The sequence below is a fragment of the Myotis myotis genome, unplaced genomic scaffold (genome assembly GCF_014108235.1).
Source record: "Myotis myotis isolate mMyoMyo1 unplaced genomic scaffold, mMyoMyo1.p scaffold_m19_p_6, whole genome shotgun sequence".
Taxonomy (NCBI): domain Eukaryota; kingdom Metazoa; phylum Chordata; class Mammalia; order Chiroptera; family Vespertilionidae; genus Myotis; species Myotis myotis.
In genome coordinates this window covers 79,360,827-79,382,812 of record NW_023416368.1, presented here as the reverse complement: position 1 = coordinate 79,382,812, position 21,986 = coordinate 79,360,827, and the positions used below count along the sequence as shown (strand labels likewise).

General features: G+C 55.6%; 2 protein-coding genes and 1 non-coding gene across 3 annotated transcripts in view; all 3 read left to right on the top strand.

The window, feature by feature from the left end:
- Positions 1 to 6,104: 6,104 nt before the first annotated feature.
- Positions 6,105 to 12,198, top strand: DIRAS1 (DIRAS family GTPase 1). The gene is made up of 2 exons (XM_036315500.1): positions 6,105 to 6,185; positions 8,953 to 12,198. Exon 2 carries the CDS (start codon positions 9,021 to 9,023, stop codon positions 9,615 to 9,617), a length of 597 nt encoding a protein of 198 aa, XP_036171393.1. The 5' UTR covers positions 6,105 to 6,185; positions 8,953 to 9,020; the 3' UTR covers positions 9,618 to 12,198.
- A 3,256-nt stretch (positions 12,199 to 15,454) lies between these two features.
- The window catches only part of GNG7 (G protein subunit gamma 7), a 129,108-nt gene continuing 122,576 nt past the window's right edge, over positions 15,455 to 21,986 (top strand). The window contains exon 1 of the mRNA XM_036314227.1: positions 15,455 to 15,557. The gene's annotated coding sequence lies outside the window, so the exon portion shown is untranslated. The remainder of the gene's footprint in view (positions 15,558 to 21,986) is intronic.
- Positions 19,904 to 20,066, top strand: LOC118659493. The gene has a single exon (XR_004968604.1). It is a non-coding gene; the product is annotated as a U1 spliceosomal RNA (small nuclear RNA).

Genomic DNA, 21,986 nt, shown 5'->3' with positions numbered 1-21,986 from the left:
AACCCCACATGGCCTGGTCCTGACCTCAAGCCAGGAAAATGGCCCTGTGGGTGTAGGAACATCATCCTAAACCTGATGCTGTGGCCTCCACCTGCCCCACTTCACCCAGGAACTGGAAGGTTCCAGCTGGGTGGGTCACCATGGAGCCCCCAGATTCTGGAGTCTGCCTTCAGCTGCGGGGATGGGGCCGGGCAGGGGACAGGATAGAGACATCGGGCCTGACTTGGAGGTGTGGTGGGAGGATGCTCCCTAGTAGAGATGCTCAGGGGCCCCGTCCCCATGAATCCAGGGGAAACCCTACATGAGGGCAGCGGCCCACAGCTCCATGTCCCTTACCCCATCACCAAAAGTGCACACAGCAGGGTCCCTGCCCTCCTGCCAGCCATCAGCTTCCTGGGGTGGCCCTGGAGACACTAAGCGTGTTCTCCAAGCAGCTCCCATGTCCCCAAGGGGAGCCTCCAAGACCATGTTTCTCTTTATTCTGAGCCGGCTTCCAGACGAGCAGGCCCAGGAAGGGCATTGCCACACCAATAAGGAGGGAATGTTCCAAGTGTCCTCTTTGCCCATCCTTCAGTTCGACATCACTGTGCCGGGTCCTGTCATCCTTGTCCCCCAGCTTGCCTGTGCCTATGCTGCTGGGTCGTGGCCACTCCCAGATGCCCCTCTCCCTAGGGTCCCACCAGTCCAAGCAAATGTGCTTCTAGGCCCCGTGGTGACACTGAGGCCCTGAGATGTTTGGGGAGCGGGATTGTAGGAAAGGACAGGAGCTGCCACACTAGCTCCGAAGGCTCCCCCTCCTGCCTGCAGTGGGCAAAGGAGCAGGGTCAGCCCTGGGATCCAATGCCAGGAGCCGCCAGGAGCCAACCAGCTGCAGGCCAGTTTGGGTCAGCTTTCCCCCCTGGCCAAGGATCAGAACATCTCCACAGTGGGGTAGGATGAGTGGTCGGCCCATCTGGCAGAGGCTAAAGAAACCACTCATTCCCGAGGTCTGCCTGCCAATGGCGGCCAAATCCTTCCAGGGCCTTCTGAGGCCAGCTCAGCAGCTCCTCCCCCACCAGCTCTGACAAGGGAGCACTGCCATGTGGTGACAGGCGCTTTGGCTTGAATAAGACTGCAGGTCGGTTATCACCTGAGGCCCTGGACCAGCACTCACCGCAAAACTGAACATTGGCCACAAAAGGCTTCACCTCTGCAACTTTTGACATCAAGGAGACATCACATGGCCCTTCGCAGATTCCTCCTCAGCGATCTTGGTGAACTCTGGTTTTCAAACCAGGTGATTCTGCCCCAGGGACTCTGGGCCATGTCTGGGCACATAGGTCATCACAAAAGGACGCTGCTGGCATTGAGCAGGGGGGCAGGGATGCTGCTCCACACCCTGCAGTGCCCAGCACAGCCCGCCCCAGAGAGTGAACCAGCCAAGGCCCTCCACGGTCTGCCCCGCAGAGGGGCTCACAGCACAGGCGACAGCTGGATGGAGCCGACTGGGTTCCCCTGCTTGATCTGGAGACAAAAGAGAAGAAAATTAGAAGGCAGCATCTAGACCTCATGGATTAAATCAACCATAATCACAGCGTGTCGGGGCTTCTGTTGTCTGCTGTTTGTGTTCCTTGTGGAGGAGTTATTATCATGGGGCGTGGAAGGGAGAGCACCAGCTCGCGGGCCTGTCTGCATCCTTAGGGCCGCAGAAGCAGGCAACAAACGGGATGGTGTTTCCCAGCACACAATACCTTCACCGGCTCCGGCCAGCAATAGGGACCCTTGGCCCTACTGAGAAGAGAGAGGCAGGCACCCCACCCGCCCAGCCTGTGCCCTCTCTGAGCTGTCTGCCAGCTTCAAGACAGAGCCAGTGACCAGCCAGTCTGACCTTCCCAGAACCACCTGCGGGTGGGGAAGTGGCTGGGGTTCCCAAGGGCAGCGGGGAGCTGCTGCAGGGTGCGTGCGTGGTTCTGTGAAGACCCTAGAACTCTTCTCTGGACCTTCGGGGTGCTTTGGCCAAATTGGATTGGAGCAGGGATACCCCTCTGTCCCTCCCACCCTCCAGGCCTCCACAACTGCCTGGGTGAGAACAGCTGACCTGGCAGGCCTTGGTGTTCCGGCTGAGGGCTGAAGTGATTGCTGCATGCCTAGCCTGGCAGGAGAGAACCGGGTGTGGCAGGTGGGCAGTTCAGAGCCCTTGATTTTGGGGTGCACGGGAGACACTGCTGAGGTGCTGCATTTTGAGAAAAGTACACAGCCACCACGGTTGACAGGTCCTCTCCCTTGAGTGACCGGCTGAGCCCCTTGGGCCCAATAAGCTGGCTGCTGAGCAGGGCCTTCCCCTCAACACTGGGGTGCCAAGTCATTCTCTGTGGAAGGCTGTCTGAACATGGGTATTGAACAGCATCCCTGGACCCCACCCTCGTGGTGCCAGGAGCACTCCCAGTGTGATAATTACAGATGTCCCCAGATGGCCCAGTGTCCCCCGGGGACAGGATTGCCCTGGGTGAGATCCAGGGAAGACAGCTCACATTCTAGGGAGGCAGGCATGCTACATCAACATGTGATCAATATCGGGGAGCAATAAGAGCCGCAAAGACCAAAAAGCAAGGTGAAGGGAGGCGGGACAATTTTAGCAGTGTCAATTTTAGCAACCTGGTCAGGGAGGAAATCTGTGAGGGCGATGTGTGAGTCACAAGATGGGGGAAACTTTTCCAGCAGAGGAGTGGCATGTGCAAAGGCCCTGAGGTCTTCCTTCAGGGTACAGTCCTTTTTTTCTGATTGACTAAAGTAGCCCTGGCTCTTTGTAAAGACTCAAGCTTTAAAGGGATTCATCCTGCTGATGGCGAAGTCTCAGTAACCCCACTCCTTGGAGGTAGTGATCACAGTTCGTGGCCTGAACCCAGGCTGCCTCCAGCGGCCAGGCAGGTGGCATCTTCCACCCTGGGTTGGGGTCCAGCTCCTGCAAATGCTGACCAGCAGAATTCAGGCTCATGGATGCCAGCCCATTCATATTTCCAAACTGGTTTTTGGCAACCTCCTTATTTTAAAATGTTGACACCACCCTGGCCAGCTTGGCTCAGTGGATAGAGTGTCAGCCTGCAGACTGAAGGGTCCCAGTTTCGATTCCGGCCGAGGGCACATGCCTGGGTTGCGGGCTCAATCCCCAGTAGGGGGTGTGCAGGAGGCAGCCGATCAATGATTCTCTCGCATCATTGATGTTTCTATCTCTCTTTCCTTCTCCCTTCCTCTCTGAAATCAATAAAAATATATTAAAAAAATAAAAAAAATAAAAATAAAATGTTGACACCAAACTTAAAAACAAGTGAAAACCTTGGTGGACCAAACTGCATCTGTGAGAGGCCATTGTGAAGCTCAGCTTCTGCTTTCCTGCATGATTGCATTAGTCCTGGAGTGTGAGAGAGGAGAGAGCAGAGAATTCGACCCAGCTGCCTCTCTCCCACCAGGCAGCTCTGCTGGGCTGGAGCGGAGGGGAGGGGTGGGAGTCGAGGGGTAAATGAGGTAGCGTGGCCCCTGCCTGGAGCATTGAGGCAGGGAGAAGACCCACGGATTGCAAGGGCAAGCGAACTGGGACTGTGTAGGTGAACGTCTGTCCCTTGCAGTTGAGAGGACTTCTGCAGGACATGGACAACGGAAGGCCAGGTGCCGGACCCTGAGACAGGACCTCGGAAAGCCAGAAGGCTGGGTTGTGGCTTCAGAGCCCAATGGAGTTCCAGGCACAGTCCAGCCTCTTCCAGCTGGGCCACCTCCGGTGAGCCGACGGCCTTCTCTGCACCTCATGTACCAGAGGAGGCACAGCTGGTGATTCCCCCATACACATCTCTATGCTCATGGCCTCTGTTGAAGGCTGGGAGTTGAGCTGTCCTGGCTGGCCACAGGGGAGGGGGTACTACCATCCTAGTTTTGGGTGCTGGGTGGAGATTGGCCTCTGTGCCCTAGGGAGAATGAGGAGGGGACTCTCAGGCTGTCCTCCCTGGCTCTGGAGGCTGAAAGCCTGGCCTGAGAACTATAAATAGCAACTGCAGAGTGGCACTGCCGCTGTGCCCACGATCCTGTGTATGAGTCAGCCTGTCCCAGCCTGGGATGACGCCTGCAGGAGCTAGAAATCGGCCGGAGGCCAGAGGCCCGGCCCAGCACCAGCAGGTCACTCAGGAGATGAAGGCAGGCAGGCCATTGGAGTGGTAGGGAGCTGGGCTGTTGTTTCAGGCCCTGTGTGCCCCGCAACCCCCTGTAGATCATCCCAATTGCTCCCAGCAACCCTGAGAGGCCGGACAGCAGTGATCCTCATTCACAGATGGGGAAGCTAAGGCTCCGAGGGGCACTTAGCTGGGACATGGTGATTCAGACCAGAAGTCAGCATCTGTCTGCCCACAGGGTTGCCTCCATATCTGGCTGACAGGATCCCGAGATGAAGGGTGGGGCCATCCCACCCTCTGAGGCACCCTATGGGGTGGAGGACAGGACAGAAAGGAGGCGTGCAGGGTTGGGAGAGGATGGGAAACTATGAGAACTTTATTCCTGGATCTTGACAGGGAAGCAAAGGGAGATAGGACCAGTGTTAGAGGAGGGGAGGCTCATGTTGAAGGCTGGGAGTTGAACACCAGAATGGAAGAGTCTGGTGGGCGATCCTGGGAAGCCAGGAAGGAAGCTGGTGAGACTGTCCAGGTGGAAGAGGCCTGGGGATGCTGTGAGGGGGCTGAGTCTGGAGAAATGGGGCCCTTCAAGCTCAGAAGCGTCTGCCTGAGCCAGAGCCACAAAAACAGTGGGTCAGCAAGAATCAAGGACCCAAGAACCAGAGGGACTCTTTGGCTCCAGCTGACCATCTGCTCACACACATGACGGGGAGCTCACCACCTACCAAAGAGCCTCTTTCATCTTCCAACTGATCTGACCCCAGAAAGCCCCTCCTTGTGGGACCCTAGTGTCAGCCTCCCCATCAAGGGCCACCTTCCTTTAACAGGCCTGGTGCCTGGGGCTGTCTCACACCCACCCCTGGCCTGGCCCAGTCCCTGCACTCCAACGTCCAGTCTCCTCTGAGATGAGCCTCTGCTCATCCTAGTGGGTCTTCAGGAAGGCAGGGGTGATGGCATCTTGTGAGCTTAAACAGCCACACAATCATGTCAAAGGCACAGACACTTCCGAAAGATGCGCGTTTATTCTGTTACCTCTTTGAGGAAGATAAATATTTTTATACTAGAAAACAAAACAAACAAACAAAAAAACCCATTCCCCTTAACCCCCTTTGCTCACCTTCCACCTTCACATGGCTCCACCAGATCCATCAAGGGCCCGCCTGCCATTGTCCCGCCCTGGCCGGTGGCCCTTAGGTACCATCCCAGGGGGAGGCCCTCTTCACTTCCTTTCTGTCCCCACCTCCAACAAACCCCTGGTATGGGGGAGCGGTTTCCAGTACAGCCCCATTGCCCCAAGCCCTCTGGGGCTCCCTCTACCTTCTCACACATCTATTTATTGCTTTTCTTTTAAATTTTTGTTGAATTTATTGGGTGACATTGGCTAATAAAATTATATAGTATTTATTAGTTGATTATTTTATTTATTCCACCAAAGTACCTGTTCTGGAGCCGGTCCCTGAGCTGGACCAGGACCCCCACCAACCCCAGGGTGTCCGTCCCCCTGGTCTACAGTTCTGTCAGTGGCCCTTTCCTTTTGTCTCAGGGGTGACTTCCACTCTCTCCCCTTCATGCCCAGGACCTGGCTTTCGGGGTGACCCTGAGCACGCCAGCTCCCACTCAGGGATCCAGAAGAAGCAGACCCCACCTCCTCTGCACCCCGGCATCCTAGTGATTTCCCGGGTGTGAGCGGGAGGGAGTCCGGGCAGGGCTGCACGCTCTCGGGGCTTGGCGGGGAGCCCCGGGCTGGGGTCCAGGGCTGGGGTCGCAGGGTGGGGGTCCGGTGCTGGGGGCGCGGGGTGGGGGTCTGGGCTGGGCTGCGCGCGTGGGCGCTGGGGCGCAGGGCGGTGGTGACCTTGGCCGGGGGCGCGGGTCCCCGGGGAGGGGCGGAGCGCGGCGCCCGGCGGGCGGGCGGGCGGGGACGGCGCGGGCACGGCGGCGGCTCGGGCGGGCGGCGGCAGCAACGGCGGGCGCGCGGGGGGCAGCGGCGCGGGAGCGGACGCGGAGCCGGCCAGCAGCAGCGGCGGCGGCGGCGCCCCAGGGACGAGCGCCCAGGTAGGCGGCGGGCCGGGGGGCCGGGGCGTGGGCCGCTGCATCCCACTCGCCTGGCCCGCGGGGCCCTTCCCGGCGCGCATCTCCTTTGTCCGAGCCCCACCCTCCCGGCCAGCTCGGGGGGCCGAGCCCTCCTCCCGCCCGGCCCAGCACCGGAACCTCTCCCCCGTCCACTGTGCCCTGGCCCGGCCGCCCTCCGCTCCCACCTTGGACAGCTCCCTCTCCGCGTCCTCCCTTCCCCCACGGTACCCACAGGGCGCCCCCACGGCCAAGCCCGCCCTCTCCAGCCCTCCTCAGACCCGCTGTCGGGGCTGGCCGTCCCACTCTGCCAGGACCCCTCCACGGGGAGCCACTCGGGCCCTGGGCCTGTCTCCCCCACCGCTGCCCGCCTAGCCCTCCGGTCCTCTCCACCCAGTCAAGCCCCTCACTCGGAGCCTTCACGGGTCTGGCTCCCTCCCTTACTACTTAGATCCTCCTCTGGCCAAGGGGGGGCCCTGGGCTGGCCCCCCTGAGTGTGTCTCTCTCAGCCCTCTAGAGCAGGCCCTCTCCCACCAAGCCTCTCATAACTCCCTGGTTAGACCCCTGCCCCACCCCAACACCCCCCAATTTAGGCAAGTACCTCCCCCAGGCCCTCCCCTGGGCCCAGTCTGCTTTCTTGCATCTAAGGTTGCTGCAACTTCCCCCGTTGGGCTCTGGGGACCTAGGGCTGGGCCCATTCCCCCCTGGGGAGTCTCAGGGTGGGCTGCTTTGCATAGGAGGGGGACTCCCAGCTGTGAGGCCAACCAGGGCCAGTTCAAATCCTGCTCTGCTCTGCCACCTCCCTGCTCTGTGACCTTGAGCCAGTGCCTCCCCCTCCAACCCTCTGTGCCTGAGACCCCCTCCCCCACTCCTGCCCTGCAGGAGGTGAAGGTGGCTTTCAAATGGGTGCCTGGCATGGACTAGCGGTGACTGAGTGGGGACTCCTAGTCAGAGATCCTAGGCCCCAGAGCGGCCTCTTCTGGAGATACCCTACTGACTGGCCGGGACCCCTGCCAGGGGGTCTGCACCCAGGGCAAAGCTAGGGCTGGGTATGGGGCAGCAGAACTGACTGTCCCTGGCCACACCAGGTCCCCAGGCCAGTTGTGGTGGTGCCTGGCTGCACACTGTGTACCCATCCAGAAAGGGCAGTGACTGCAGAGCTGGCTGGCACCCCTTGCCAGCCCCCCACTGAGTGTCCTCTCGTGTGGAGCACGGCCACACATGTCACCATGTCACCAACATGCCTAGCAGTCAATCATGAGTTAGTACTGCTGAAGCTCCTGGAAGTTTGGCTGGCACATAATTGATGGAGTATGTGCCGGCTATTACTTTTATTGTATATCTTTTTTCTGACAAACCTGGTACTTTTTGATCATTCTGAATGTGCCTTCCCAGCCCACTACAGGCCAAGTGCTTCATACTCGGAGCTCCTGTGATCAATAATCCTGATCATCCACCCTTATAGAAGGTTTCCTTGTGCCAAGCACCTGCTTAAGGGCTTTCTCCAGCTTATCACGCCCTCTTCCCTGCAACTCTGGGGAGTGGGCACTGAGTTTCACAGAGACAACTGAGGCTCAAAGACACCAAGTTACCTGCCCACATTCCTGCCACCAGGCTCACATCATCGGGTCTTACACACACACACACACACACACACACACACACACACACACACACCTCCAGGGAAAGGAACTTGGCTGAAGTGAGGAGGGGGGAAGGGATGGGGTCTCTCCTGCTCTTTAGAGAGAAGGATACAGATGCTGGAGCCCGGCCTCCTGCTCCCATCCCCCTTCTAGGGCTCCCCCACCTCCATCACTGAAGGAATTGCTATGCCTTGTGACTTCCCAAGGCTGATGGACCTCTCTGAGCTCAGGAGCGGGAGAGATGATAAGAGGACCCCCTTCTGGGGAGCTTTGTGCCTGTGGCTATGGGTATATTGGACCTGAATGGGAGGCCAAGGTGGACAGACCACGGTCTGGGTACAGAGTTTAGGGAGCAGGTATTTTTCTCTTGGGCCTCAGTTTTAATTTTCTCATCCCCAACCTGGCTGTGCATCCCTGCCTTTCAGGGCTGCTGTGGGGAATCAGTGTCATGATTTGCACATTGGGGTTCTGGAGCCTCCAGCATTCGGATCAAGCTTACAGCATGAGGGCAGGAGAATGGCTTTAAGATGCAGGTGCCCAGGGTCATGGCCCTGGCCAGCTGATTAATCATTTCCAGGGCTGAGACCCTGCACGCTGCATTTTAAAGATGTCCCACAAGGTTGAGGAGCCTCTGGGCTGATGGAAGAGCAGGGAGCCTGTGATTTTTGGAGAGAGGCACCATGTCACCCACTTTGCAGAAGGGGAAACTGTGGCTTAGCAGCTTGCCCAGGCCACAGATCCAGGCCTGCTGGCTTGCAGGAGCCCACGGCTAAGCTGAGAAGAGAGGGAAAAGCCCCTGCAGCCTGGGTGAGTGGCTGGGGGAGCATGCATGTGGGGCAAGGAGTCACCTTCACTTCTCTTCCAGCCCAGAGTCCCTGGGAAGGAGCTTAGGCCCCAGATTCTGTTGAGAGGAAAACCAGAAGAGGGGACTGGCTCTGAGCCTGCATGCAGGGCAGAACTGCAAAGTCAGCCAAATCAACCAGAAGGGCCTTCCCAGGACACAGGAGAAAGGCCACCTCCTCTGAGAAGCCTTCCCTCCTGCCCCCAGGCCTAGAGCTGTTCCTTCCAGGCCAGGTGGCCTTTTGCATCTGCCACTCCTCTTTGTACAGGGTCGGCCTGGGGTTCTGGCAGCTTGCACGAGCCCTCCCGGCTCCGACGTCCACCCCCGGCGTGGAAGATGCCTGAGCAGAGTAATGACTACCGGGTGGTGGTGTTCGGTGCGGGTGGCGTGGGCAAGAGCTCTCTGGTGCTGCGCTTCGTGAAGGGCACGTTTCGAGACACCTACATCCCCACCATTGAGGACACCTACCGGCAGGTGATCAGCTGTGACAAGAGCGTGTGCACGCTGCAGATCACCGACACCACAGGCAGCCACCAGTTCCCGGCCATGCAGCGGCTATCCATCTCCAAGGGCCATGCCTTCATCCTGGTCTTCTCCGTCACCAGCAAGCAGTCGCTCGAGGAGCTGGGGCCCATCTACCAGCTCATCGTGCAGATCAAGGGCAGCGTGGAGGACATCCCAGTCATGCTGGTGGGCAATAAGTGTGATGAGACGCAGCGAGAGGTGGACACCCGTGAGGCCCAGGCGGTGGCCCAGGAGTGGAAGTGCGCCTTCATGGAGACGTCGGCCAAGATGAACTACAATGTCAAGGAGCTCTTCCAGGAGCTGCTCACGCTGGAGACACGCCGGAACATGAGCCTCAACATCGATGGAAAGCGCTCCAGCAAACAGAAGAGGACAGACCGCATCAAGGGCAAATGCATCCTCATGTGAGCCTGGGATGCCCCTCTGCAGACAGCCCCTGTCCTGGCCCCATGCCTCTCCCCACAGCATCCTGCAGCCACTGCCTTCCTCCTCGCACCATCCTTCCCCAATTCCCCTCCTCTCTCTCCCTCTCACGTCCACTTCTCTGCCATCATCCAACAACCCCGATGGGGACTCGGAGGCCCTGGTGAGCCCTGCGGGTCTGGGGCTCCAACCCAGCTCTGTCGCAGCCCTCTGCCTTCTCCTCTGTCTCTCTGCCCCACCCTCCTGTCTGTACCCCCCAAAGCCAAGTGCTAGAAATGGCCCCCTTGGTCTGCACATGGGGAAATGGGGAAGCTGTCTGTCCCTGTGGGGACCGAGGACACTGGATTTTCCCATCTCTGCCTGTCTCTGTTTCTCCCAGGACCCCCATTTCTGGTCCTTTCCCTTGGGTGCCCCCAGCCAGACCTGTGCTGCCCCCACCCATTAGATCACTGTGACCTTGCTGGGGAGGGACAAGTTGAAATGCACAGGAACCTTAACTTTTGTTTTCTCTTACTTGGTGTTTAACATACACACCTCCTACTCCCCACCTCCATCCATCATGACCTCTGGCCTGTGCTCCCTGCCCCAGGTCCTGGACCACCCCTCTCATGTCTGTCTCCACAGTTGGGGGGGAGTGGCTTGCAGGATGGACCTCAGGCCACCAGGCAATAACCACAGGGCCTGCAGCAGTGCCCTGCCAGCCCAGAACCCCACTCCACACCCAGCCTGGGCCTGGGGTGCAGGTAAGGGAGGCCCAGGACTGGCCGATGGCCACAGCACAACTTGGGGACTGCCCGGTGTGAAAATGGGGGGCTTTCCTGGACACGGCCTACAAAGATTGGCACAGCGCATCACCACTGAGCCCCAGGCAGGGGTCTGGGGTGCTGGGTGGGGTACCTGGGGCCCTGTCCAGAGGGGTAAGGCAGAACCCTGCCTAGCCCACTTCCTCCCACCACCTGTACCCGTGAGAGGGGGACCCCAGGAAGGCTTGTGTCTTGCAGTTGGGGTGTTTCTGCAACCATGAGATTCTGAGTGTTTTGATGTACATGTCTAGATATCTCTACACTTGTGGGACTGTGTCTGACAATGACAGGCTAGGGTTGGGGGTGGCCATGGGATGGTGCATTTGTGCAAATGGCTGTGTAGGGGCCAATGTGTCTATATATGTGTCTGTGTGTGCCTGTGTGTGTGTCACTGGGGTGGTATGCGCATGTGACAGTCTGTGTATTTAATAACATAGGGGTGGGTGGTATTGTTGTTTAAAGGTCAGAATATTTGTGATGTAACAGCATGAGTGTGCCTGTAAGTGCCTGTGTTTTCGGGAGTGAGTGACCTGATTTATTGGAGAGAATCTGTGAACCTGTTTTGTTCTCACTGTGTCTTACTCTATAGCAAGGTGTCTCTCAGCTAAAAAAATCTGTATCAGTCAGCTACTGCTACATAACAAAAGACCACAACCTCAGCAACTTGAAACTCCACACATTTACCATCTCCCAGGTTCTGTGGTTGAGGAGCCCAGGCATGGCTTAGCTGGGCCTTCTGTTCGGGGTCTTACGAGGCTCGACTCGGAGTGCTGCCCAGGCTTCAGTCTCACCTGAAGGCCTGCCTGGGAAGCACCCACTGCCCAGCTCCAGCGCTTCTCGGCGGCTCGCAGTTCCCTGCAGTCTCAGGACGAGCACCTCAGTTGCTCACTGGCTGTCTGCGGAGTTGCCCTCATGTCCTTGCCCCATGAGCCTCTCCCTGGGCCTCTTGCAGCATTGGGTGTCAGAAAGCTGCGTGTGTATGTGCTTATGTGTGTGTGTGCACGCTGAGACTGAGCTGCGAGAGAGAGAGAGAGAGAGAGAGAGAGAGAGAGAGAGAGAGAGAGAGAAGAGAGACAGGCCATGTGGCTGTCCAGTCATGTGACCACATGGGACTATTGTAGATAAGAGGGACTGTTTGTGTCCAACTTAGTGAGTGTTTATTTTTCTCTTTGTTCATGTGACTGCTTACTCCACAAATGTCTAAGGGACACACTATGAGAGAGAGGGAGTGTGTGTGTGTGTGTGTGTGTGTGTGTGTGTGTGTGTGACTGCCAGGCACATGGATGAGTCCATGGAAGCGTTGGTAGCGTTCTGTCTGAGTACAGCTAAGTCCCCTTATCCTGTGGTAGGTCCAGGACCCACCAACAGCTGGTGTTGCTCCCTCCCCCACCCCGGGAGTGGTTCCTGGGCCTTGAAGGTGCCTGAGTGGGTGAGGCTGGGCACTGGGTCTGGTCTGCGGCCCTTTCTCAGGGACACACCCTGATAGCACAATCTCCCTGGGGCCCAGCCCCTCCAGGCTTCTCCTGCCTCAGGCCCTGCCCTGACCCTGGGGACTAAGAGGTTCTGCAGCAGGAGGGGGCAGAGCCTGCCCTGGCTATTGGCCTGTCCTGCCTGGGTATCCTTGGGTCTGGGGACCGTGCCAGGCCATGCTTGCTGTAATCCTGTTCCTGCCTGTCCTCCCCCTGCATGTGGGTACCCCCACTCCCATTGTGGGGTCCGTGTAGCATTTGCTCTAGAAATAGTCTTTCCTGCAATAAAGAAGTGGATCCTACATTCCGCACCAGTGGTCCTTCTTTGGGGGGTCAGCTGGCCATCTGTAAAAGGTGAGGACATGAAGGATGGGGAGGCGAGGGATGGAAGAGGTGAGGGATAGGGGTAAGTAGTGGGGATGAGGAAGGGAGGGGCTGAAGGTGGGCAGTGAGAGCCTTGTGGGTGTAGGGAAGTGAGGGATGGGATGTGACAGGTGGAGAGGGCCCTGAGGAAGGAAGGAGAGGCAGGAGCAATCTGGGCTCCAGGGCTTCTGACTGGGCTTGAGAACACTGGCCCTGTGTAGCTCCGGCCCAGGCTCCTCTGCACATGTTACCTGGGACACCTTCCCTGGACTATCTGTGAACGTGGGTAATTCCCCGGCAGGGCTCACAGAGCGGGTGAGTAGGGGTACTCACAGATGCCGGGGAAGGAGGACTGAGCAGGGAGGGACTGCCTTCCCCCTCCCCACCCCTCCACCTGCCACATGTGACTTCTCATCTGCTACTCCAGCCTCCTTCACACCCATTCAGATTAGGCCAGGCAGGTGTCTCAGCAGGAAGAGATAAAGTCTATTTAGGGACAGACTGGGAGGAAGAACTGAGACACCATCCATTCATTTGTTCGTTCATTCATTCACTCATCCAGTATGTAATAGGCACCCACTATGTGCCTGGCTCTTTCCTGGATGTTGGACACAAAGCAATGATCGACTCAAACCCCAGGGTCCCTGCCCTCTCAGAGCTTATAACCTACTGGGGGAGAGGACATCCCCCATACACACTCCAAAGAGCTGAATCGGGTCATTTCAGATACGTGCTGTGAAGAAGGGAAACCTGGATACAAAAGTGACATGGGGACAGGAGTCCAGGTGGTTAGGAGGCTAAGCTGACTCAGGAGGTGACATTGAGATGACACATGAAGACGAAGTAGAGGGCAGCCCGAAGAGGATGATCTGGGATAGAGCACCAGGCTGGGAGAACAGCATGTGCAAAGGCCCTGAGGCAGGAACCAATGAAGGCCAGAGTGACAGGAGAGGAGTGACGGAAGGGTGGTAGCCAAGGAGATCAGAGAGGTAAGCAGGGTCAAACAGGGCCCAGTGGGCTATGGGAAGAGTCCGGGCTTTTATGACAAGGACACTGGGATGTCATGGGAACATTGTGGTCCCCACAGGAGACCACACAAGCCCTGATGACACCACACTTATTTCAATCAGTTGAGGGGAACAGGCAGGCACTAAGAGCCCCATCTTACCTGGAGAGGAGCCTACGGGGCTTTGGTTTTTCCATTTGCTAAATGGCTCAGAGCAGTTTACAAACTTATAAGCAGGGCCAGGACTAGGTGAGGAGTGCAAGACACTCAACATGGGTGCAAAATTTAAGGGGGAGGGGGATTTGCCAAAAATCTCAGCCATCAAGAAACATATATTTTTTTAAAATCTGTTTTTATTGATTTCAGAGAGGAAGGGAGAGAAATAGAGAGATAGAAACACCAATGATGAGAGAGAATCATTGATTGGCTGCCTCCGGCACGCCCCCCACTGGAAACTGAGCCCACAACCAGGCACATTCCCTGAACCAGTGACCACTTGATTCATGGGCCGACACTCAACCACTGAGCCCACACTGGCCAGCCTTACTGCACTATTTAATGCAAAGGAAGCCGTGGTGAACAGTGCATTAATCTTTTAGATAAGGATAGGATCTGACAGGGCCCGGGCTAAGGAAAGGCAAGGACGATGGTTTGCACAAGTGCAGAAGCATATTTTGTCTTTCTTGAAAAATTTGGTACAGTATTTTTGTTCATCCTGGATTATTTCAGCATTTAATTTGAAATTTAAAAAGATATCATTAACATAGTATTTATCTTGATGGCGAGGGATTTGAGAAAATGCTTCTTTTGCCTCACTCCAGTCCTGGCCCTGCCTGAAGCTGTGCAGCTGCTCCATCCAGCTCCTGCACCTAACTGCTGCAAGAATCACCAGACCTTCTGATTTTTCAAGAGCACCTGGAAATCTGGATTTATTTTTGTGAATTGCCTGATTTTAATTTTTTTTTTGTAACAGAGGGACACAATTTAATGATTCTACTTTTTTTTCAGGTTTTTTCTTTTTTTACAAGTCAGGTTGCCATAGCATTTAAACAATTCATCTTTTAGAAAGTACGTTTACAACATCAAAAGAAATTGCCTGATTTTTAAATGTTGGCAATGAATTTTAGAATTTTTAAAGGCTGTTTGAACCACATCTCACCCAGGGACCATGTGAGCTTGAGACCCTGTTCAGACAGTAAGCCTGGGGAGCCACTAGTTTGTAACTCTAGTTCAGACAGTAATTCCTCTGATGATAAGTAGGCTGGGGAGTGAGATGGCACCCCAGACACCTGGTTCTCTCTGTGCGCTGCAGGGGATGAGCAGGGAGGTTCCTACAGGGATGATAGGAGCCCTGGGGCACCCAGCCGGGAGGCCAGGAGCTCTCAGATCACAGAACCGCAGTGTTACACAAAGTTTCTCAAGCCCAGAATATGGTGGCTGCATCCTCCTATGTAAAAAACTCTCCCCTCATGACCTCTGGATGCTTTTGGAGACATTAAATGTTTTCCAACATCACCAGGGGAACGTGTTAAAAATGCACATCCCAGGGGTCCAGGTCCTGCAGGATTCTGGATCATTCCATATGGGAGGAGGCTGAGGGGTTAGGAAATTGAGAAACCCTGGGAATTATGAGGCAGGCTTGGGCGAATGAACTTGGGTTTAACCTGAGACTCAATCTCCACCTCTGTAAAATGGGGATTTTATCATTTCTCCCCTAGCCTTATGCAGAGGGTACAACAAAAGGGAGCATTTATCATTAGCGTCTTGTAGGTCGCGCGACTGATCAAGAGGAGACATTCTTCCCGCTCCGCAAGCGAGGCCCAACATCTAGGATTTGGAATTCGAACTCGAGCCCCCACTCGGGATTCGAACTGGCGAAACGCATCACGCCTCCTTGGCGTCACCAAGTCGCCTCTGGAAACCCGCGTGTCGCCCGGCCCCGGAGTTCCACACAGTGTTCTATTTGCTTATTAGCATAGCCCCGCCCCCCCGCGCGGTACCCCCTCTCGGGTGGCCAGCAACGGTGCCATTCAGCGTTCCGCCTCCAGGCCGGCTCACGCCCGGAGCCCCGCCCCCTCTCCTGCGCGCAGCCTACTGCGCGGCTCGCCCTGCGCCTCGCCCTAGGCCGGGCTCCCGCCGCCGCGGCCCACGATTGGCTGCGATGGCCTCAGTGCTCGCCCCCCGCGCGCTGGCCCCGCCCCCAGAGGGGAGCGAGCGCTGGCGCTCCGGGCGGCGGGTTCGGCTGCGCAGCGGGGCTGAGTCGGCCGCGGCGGCCGGAGTACAGGTAAGGGCGCGCGCGGTCGTTGTCCCGGACGAGGTCCGCCGCCCTCCTCTCTGCCGCTGGGGGGCGGTCGGGGCGGAGGGTCGGCTCGGGCAGCCCGGGGGGTGGGCGCAGAGAGGGCTCCATTGGCTACGCGCTGGGGGTCGGTGTCTGCTGAGGAGGGTGCTGCGGGGCTGGAGTTGGGGGTCTGGGCTAGGACTGGGGGGTCGAGGTCCGCTGAGGAGGTGACTGAAGTTGAGGTCGAGGTTGGCTGGGGAGGGTACTGGGGGTGAGGTTGGGGTCGAGGTTGGCTGGGGAGGGCACTGGGGGTGAGGTTGGGGTCGAGGTTGGCTGGGGAGGGCACTGGGGGTGAGGTTGGGGTCGAGGTTGGCTGGGGAGGGCACTGGGGGTGAGGTTGGGGTCGAGGTTGGCTGGGGAGGGCACTGGGGGTGAGGTTGGGGTCGAGGTTGGCTGGGGAGGGCACTGGGGGTGAGGTTGGGGTCGAGGTTGGCTGGGGAGGGCACTGGGGGTGAGGTTGGGGTCGAGGTTGGCTGGGGAGGGCATTGGGGGTGAGGTTGGGGTCGCGGTTAGCCGGGGAGGGGTAGGGTTCGGGTCGAAGGTAAAGGTTATTGGAGGAGGGGCCGGGAGTTTAGTTGAAGTGGAGGTTAGGTGAGTAGTGAGCTGGGGTGGGATTGGGGGGGGCAAGTTGTCCGGGAAGGGAGATTGAGGAATATGGGGTTTGGGTGAGCTGAGAGGGGGCCAGAGGGCAGAATTAGGGGAGGGCTGCGGGGTGGAGGTGGAGTCAGCCCCTTTTAGAGGGGTCGGGGGGATGTGGAGTTCGGGGTGCAGGGGGTGATGAGAGTGATGGTGGGATAGAGGGCTGGCAGGTGTTTTGTGGGGAGTTGACTAATGAGGAGGAAATTGGGGGGTCTTCGTTGGAACTCAGTTATAAGGACTGTGGAAGGGATTGGTCCCCGCTTTTCTGGGGGGGCGCTAATCATGTGGTGTAGAAGGGAGGGTGAGCTGCAGGAGTTCAACATACTTTGCAGGCCTGTGTCTGGGATGGAGGGTGCATAGGAGAGCGTCTTGGGAAGCAGAAAAGGGCTGGTGTCGGTGACTGAATTTTTCAGGAATTTTTGGGCTCAGGAGCGAAGAACCGAAGTGGGAGTTTTGGGGACAGTGATACTGAGGGGCGTGGGCAGCACTTTGGCACTTTATTATTCCTGGGTAACGGGGGTGGCTGGGGGTGGCAGGTGGGTGGGAGAAGACAGGCTTGATGAGCAGCAGGGAAGAGAGGGCTCGCACTCCTGCTAGGTGCCAGCCAGGCAAAGGCCAGGTTCACAAACTTGATTCTCAGATGCCAGGTCTCCCCAAGATTAACAGTGTATCAGACTCTGCTTGGCCCAGTGGCCTCTGGGAGTTCTCGTTTACTCCTCCGTAAGGCAGGACTAACAAAACAGTAGCAGGCACCTCCTAGGACCACTGGGGAAGTCAAAGTCAAATGAGAGAATGCATGCACCTAGCTCACTCCTGGCACATGGCGAGGCTACGTGCAGCATTGATAATAATGTTCTAAATTAAGGTATTTGGCGGGGAGGGGAGCAAGGTGGGTGGATAGAATAACTGGGTTGTCAGGGAGGGAGGGAAGGAATCAGAGCTTGACTCCAGGCCTTCAGCCTTGGGGGTGCACACAAGAATCACTGCTTGTGCTTTCACACAAAAATCTGCTAAAAGGAAAAGGAAAGAAAAAGTCCCTATTGTTAAAAGTGAAGGGGGCCAAACAACAGAAAAAGAAGAATTTGTTTGAATCCGATGCCAGGAGATTCTGAAGGTTTGTTAAGGAACAAGCATGTCTACTTAAGAGAGGGCTGCATGGGACATTCCCACCTAGGTGTCCCCCACAGGAGCCACCACTGGGCCACGATTATCTACCCTGATTGACCCGGCTCCTTCCACAGGCTCAGCTGCCTTTGGGGCGGTCCTGGGTACTGCGGGGTGCCGAGCAGCATCCCTGACCCCCACCCACTCGGTGCCAGGATCACCCCTAGTCATGACAACCCCAGATGTCCCCAGATGGCACTCAGTGTCCCCTGGGAGTAGCGTTGCCCCAGGTGAGACCCCTGTTATAAATAAAACTAAGTTGTTTTTCCTTTAAAAACCACACTCTTACCTTTGATTCTTAGGAAGTTCAGCCCAGATTTGGGGGTTGTTTCTAAACCATCCAGTGCTCTCATTTTAAGAGGGAAAATAAATCACACCGCTTTTAGAGAATTTTAGAAACACTGACCTCTTTCTAGGTGGGCCTTTTGTGCGGCCTTTGACCACTTAGACTGATTTTGAATCTGGGATTAAGTCATCTATTCCTGTCATTGAAAGATGCCCAAGTGTGCAGTTTGTTTCCTTGGTTTTGACCGGGAGCATGAAGCGTGAGTTCTTCAGGTAATTCTTGGTCTTCAGTGGGAAAGATCCTGTGACTGACACCATTGGTTTGTGCTCAGTTTGTAAATCCTGGGCCCTAGTGTTTGGAGGGAAAGACAACCGAATGGGAAGCATCCTGACACACAGACAGTTCAGCTCCGTGTTTACTGAACGGAGGCATTTCCGTTTTGGTCCACCAAGTAGTAGTGTGAAAAACTGCTTCCGTTCAAGCTGTCACCACAGGTTTCTTCATTTGCACCTGTAAACAAATAATCGTCTTTGAAACTGTATTTACTAGATCATTCGTATTCTTGAAACTCTGTTGTAATTTCTTACATCATTTCTTACAAAAGGGTCGGTGGGCCTGGCCTCCAAGACTTTGGAATTTTCTGGGACTTTTTAGGGAGGCAGGTGCCCAGGACTGTTGTGTGATTGCTGGATGTTGATACACTTATTCTCCCCCTTCCTTTGTGTCTGAACTGACAACAGCAGCTATTGAAGCTTTGTTTCCTACTCACCCCCTCGTTGGGTCCTTTAAGGGCTCGGCCTGGGCCCCCTGTGTCCTCTAAGGGCTGGCTCCTGCAATCCCAGGTCCCTGCTGATGTTGGGGAGCTTCCCTCTGGTTCCACTGTTCCTTTTGATAGTTCTGGACCTTGATTTTCTCCCCTTCTATCTTGTGCTGCCCTTTGGCGTGGCCTCCTTCTCTTCAGGGTCTAGAGAAAAGTGTTCATGTCACCCAGGAGACTTGGGGACCTGATGGGGAGCTCAAAGATGCAGTGACCTGTCCCAGGCGGTCACTTCATCTTTCTCCTCCTTGACCACTCTGCAGGGCGTTGATTAGCTAAATTCTCTCAACGAATTTTGTCCTGCCAACGGGTGGGCAGGAGGCATTGCGCTAAGACTCTTCCAGAAACGGCTACTAGTTCTCCTTGAATACCTTACAAAAGGGAAAGTCATTGTTTTTTACTTTTTTTTTTTTTTAAATTGAGGTGCAATTTCCATATCATAAAACTCAGTCATTTTAAGCACATGGTTTAATTTTTTTGGTAAGGTTATCAAGTTATGCAACCATCCTCCTAAACCCATTTTATTTTATTTTTAAATGGTACCTATGTTATTTTTTTTTTAATGTGTTTTTATTGAGTTTTAGAGAGAGAGGAAGGGAGAGAGAAAAACATCCATTGGCTGCCTCCTGCATGCCCCCTACTGGGGATGGATGAGCCAGCAACCTAGATGCCCTGACTGGAATCAAACCAGTGACCTTTTGGTGCATGGGATGATGCTCAACAAACTGAGCCACACTGGCCAGGGCTCCCTTAAGTGCATTTTAGAACATTCCGTCCCCCCAATGAGTTCCCCTGTCCCCATCAGCAATCACAACCCCCCAACCCCCATCTTCTCCCCAGCCCCTGACCACCACTAACTCACTTTCTGTCTCTGGATTTGCCTGTTCTGGACATTTTAAATGAATGGAATCACATACTCTGTGGCCTTTTGTGCCTGAGCATCATGTGTTCAAGGCTCATCCACATTGTAGCGAGTGCCAGGGCCTCACTCCTTTTCATGTAGATGGACACATTGTGTTTATCCATTCATCCCGGATGGACATCTGGGTTGCTCTGCTCCCACCTTTAGCATTGAAGAATCATGCTGCTATATAAATGGCTTTTTTTTTTTTTTCCTGGGCAGGCAACAGCCCTCTAAACCGAAGCTTGGGGTGTTGTCTGGTGTCAGCCCTCTGGATCTTACCTTTCTCTTCTGCCTTTCTTTCCCTGAGTTAACTTCACTCTCTTGCTTAGAGCATCCCGGCTGCTGGGCCAGCTTCTAGTCTTCCCCCTTCTGCTGGGTCAACCCCATGTGACCAGGATCCACTCTCTGACACAGATTGGTTTGTCATTTCCCTGACACTTTCATCAACTCATCACCCACCCGGCAAAATAAAAATCCCTCACATACTTACCTGACAAGGGAGATTCCATGATCGCGAAGGCGATTTTCCCGGGGAGAGGCGTATCCGTTGCACTCGCGAAGTGCTGGCCCCTGTGATTCCCCAGATGTGGGAGACTCAGCTGTATCATCTGTGATCGTGGGGACGGTGTTCAAGCTCTGCCCTGGTTTTCTCGTGTTACAAATGTTCGATCATGTAGTTTTCTCTGGTTGTGGATCGATGCTAATCTTCTAACTAATAATTTTTTGTGTATTTTACTCTTGCCTTTGCCTAACTTTTTATAGTTCTTAACTAGTTTTTTGTTTTGTTTTTTTGGTATGGGTGGGGGGGGGGAGACAGTAAAAAAAAAAAAATCTGTCACACAGACACAGCCTTCCTGGCACCGTGGGCGTCGGCCACCCTGTACCTTTCCTGAAGACCTTTACTTTGACTCCAAGAACTGTTCCCTGCCACTCTCCCCCCCCCTCCCCCCACACCGCTCCAGCCCACCCCACCGCATACCCAGGGTTTCTGGTTGGCTGGGGTGTTGTCTCCTTTGTCTGAAACCTTCCTTCCTTCCTTCCTCTCCCCAACAAAGGCTGGTTGTGTGCCTATTTTAAGCATCAGAACGTGTGCCAGGCGCCAGGAGCACCATGTGAATACAACGCTTGTGTGCACACAAGGGGAGGTATGGAGACAGGGGACCCAGGGCCATTCTGTTCCTGGCCCAGCTTTCTTGAGTTGGGGTCCCTGGGGTGATGGAGATGGGATCCCAGGCCTATAAATCCATGAGCTCCACAGGTACAGATGGTGACGATAAGTTTTTCAGGGGGCAGAGAGGTGAGAATAACACCTGTGCATAGGACAGATGTTAGGTCAAGAGACCAGAGAGAAGCTTTGCACTGACAGATTAGCCAGAGGACAGGCGGGTGGGGGGCACCAAGGTGGGGCTGGGTCTTTCCATGTCATCTCTTGCAGGGTCTACCCCTGGATATTGTAGACCTTGGGGCTTGGTCATACCCTGAGGCAATCCAGGGAACTGTGGAGTGTTGAGCAGCGTCCCCAGCCCCCTCCCACCTGATGCCAGGATGTGGTGCCGAGCAAGATGAACTGATTTGCAGAAATTGCTTCCTTTTTTGGAATTTCTGAAAGTCAACTCTTTGGAGATGATAAAATAGAGACAATTCATCTTTGGTGTCTGTCAGTTAGTTGAGAGTGTGCTGTCGTTGCTGTGGGCTTGCGTGTGTGCACATGTGTGGGTCTCCTGCTGTTTCTGTGCTAACACGAGGAGGGACCCGGGCCAGAGGCCAGGGGAATCTGGGGGTGCCCTCCAGCTCTGTTTCCTGACAGTTACTACTGGTCAGATCATTCGTCCTTTATTGTCAAAGCCATGACCCCTGCCCCTGTCCCCTTAAGAAACAGCCCAATTTGATGGACACACAAAGTCAGGAGGAACCAAAGATGGGAGGTGAACCCAGCCAAGTTAAATGGCGATGTCCGTGCAGACATTGTGCTGGAGAGACAGGCTGTGACGGGAGGTCAGTGAAGAAGACCGATGCCACCCGCCTTCTCTGTGCCTGAGTGACTTTCTGGGGTCCCTGTTACAAAGCACCACAGACTGGGCGGCTTGAGCAACAGAAGTCTAGTCCCTCCCAGTTCTGGGACCCAGAAGTCCGAGATCAAGGTGTCAAAGGGCCAGGCTCCCCCTGGAGGCTCCAGGGGAGGGTCTTGCCTGCGTCTTCCAGCTTCTGGAGGTTTACAGCATTCCTGGGCTTGCAGCCGCATCTCATCTCTCCAGTCTCTGCCTCTGTCATCACATGGCCTCTCCCTGTGCTCCCTGTGTGTCTGTCAGAGAGAGCCAGAGTTAGGTAGTTGTCTACCTGAATAAATCAGGTAGAAACAGATTTATTCAGGAGTTCCTGCAGTGGGGAAAAGAAAACTCAGTGTAGACCTGGGCTCAACTTTGAGTACAGTGTGGACCAGTGGGGACTTACAGCCAAGTAGCAGTGGTGTCAGTGGGTGGAAAATCACTAAGGAGAAACCTCAGGGGGATTCTGGCTGCACCAGCTAACAGGATTCCTGCTGCAGGCAGAGTGATCCAACATCAC

Bases quoted from the DNA above. Each gene is read 5' to 3' on its own strand.
- DIRAS1 (XM_036315500.1), top strand. From the start codon at position 9,021: ATGCCTGAGCAGAGTAATGACTACCGGGTGGTGGTGTTCGGTGCGGGT.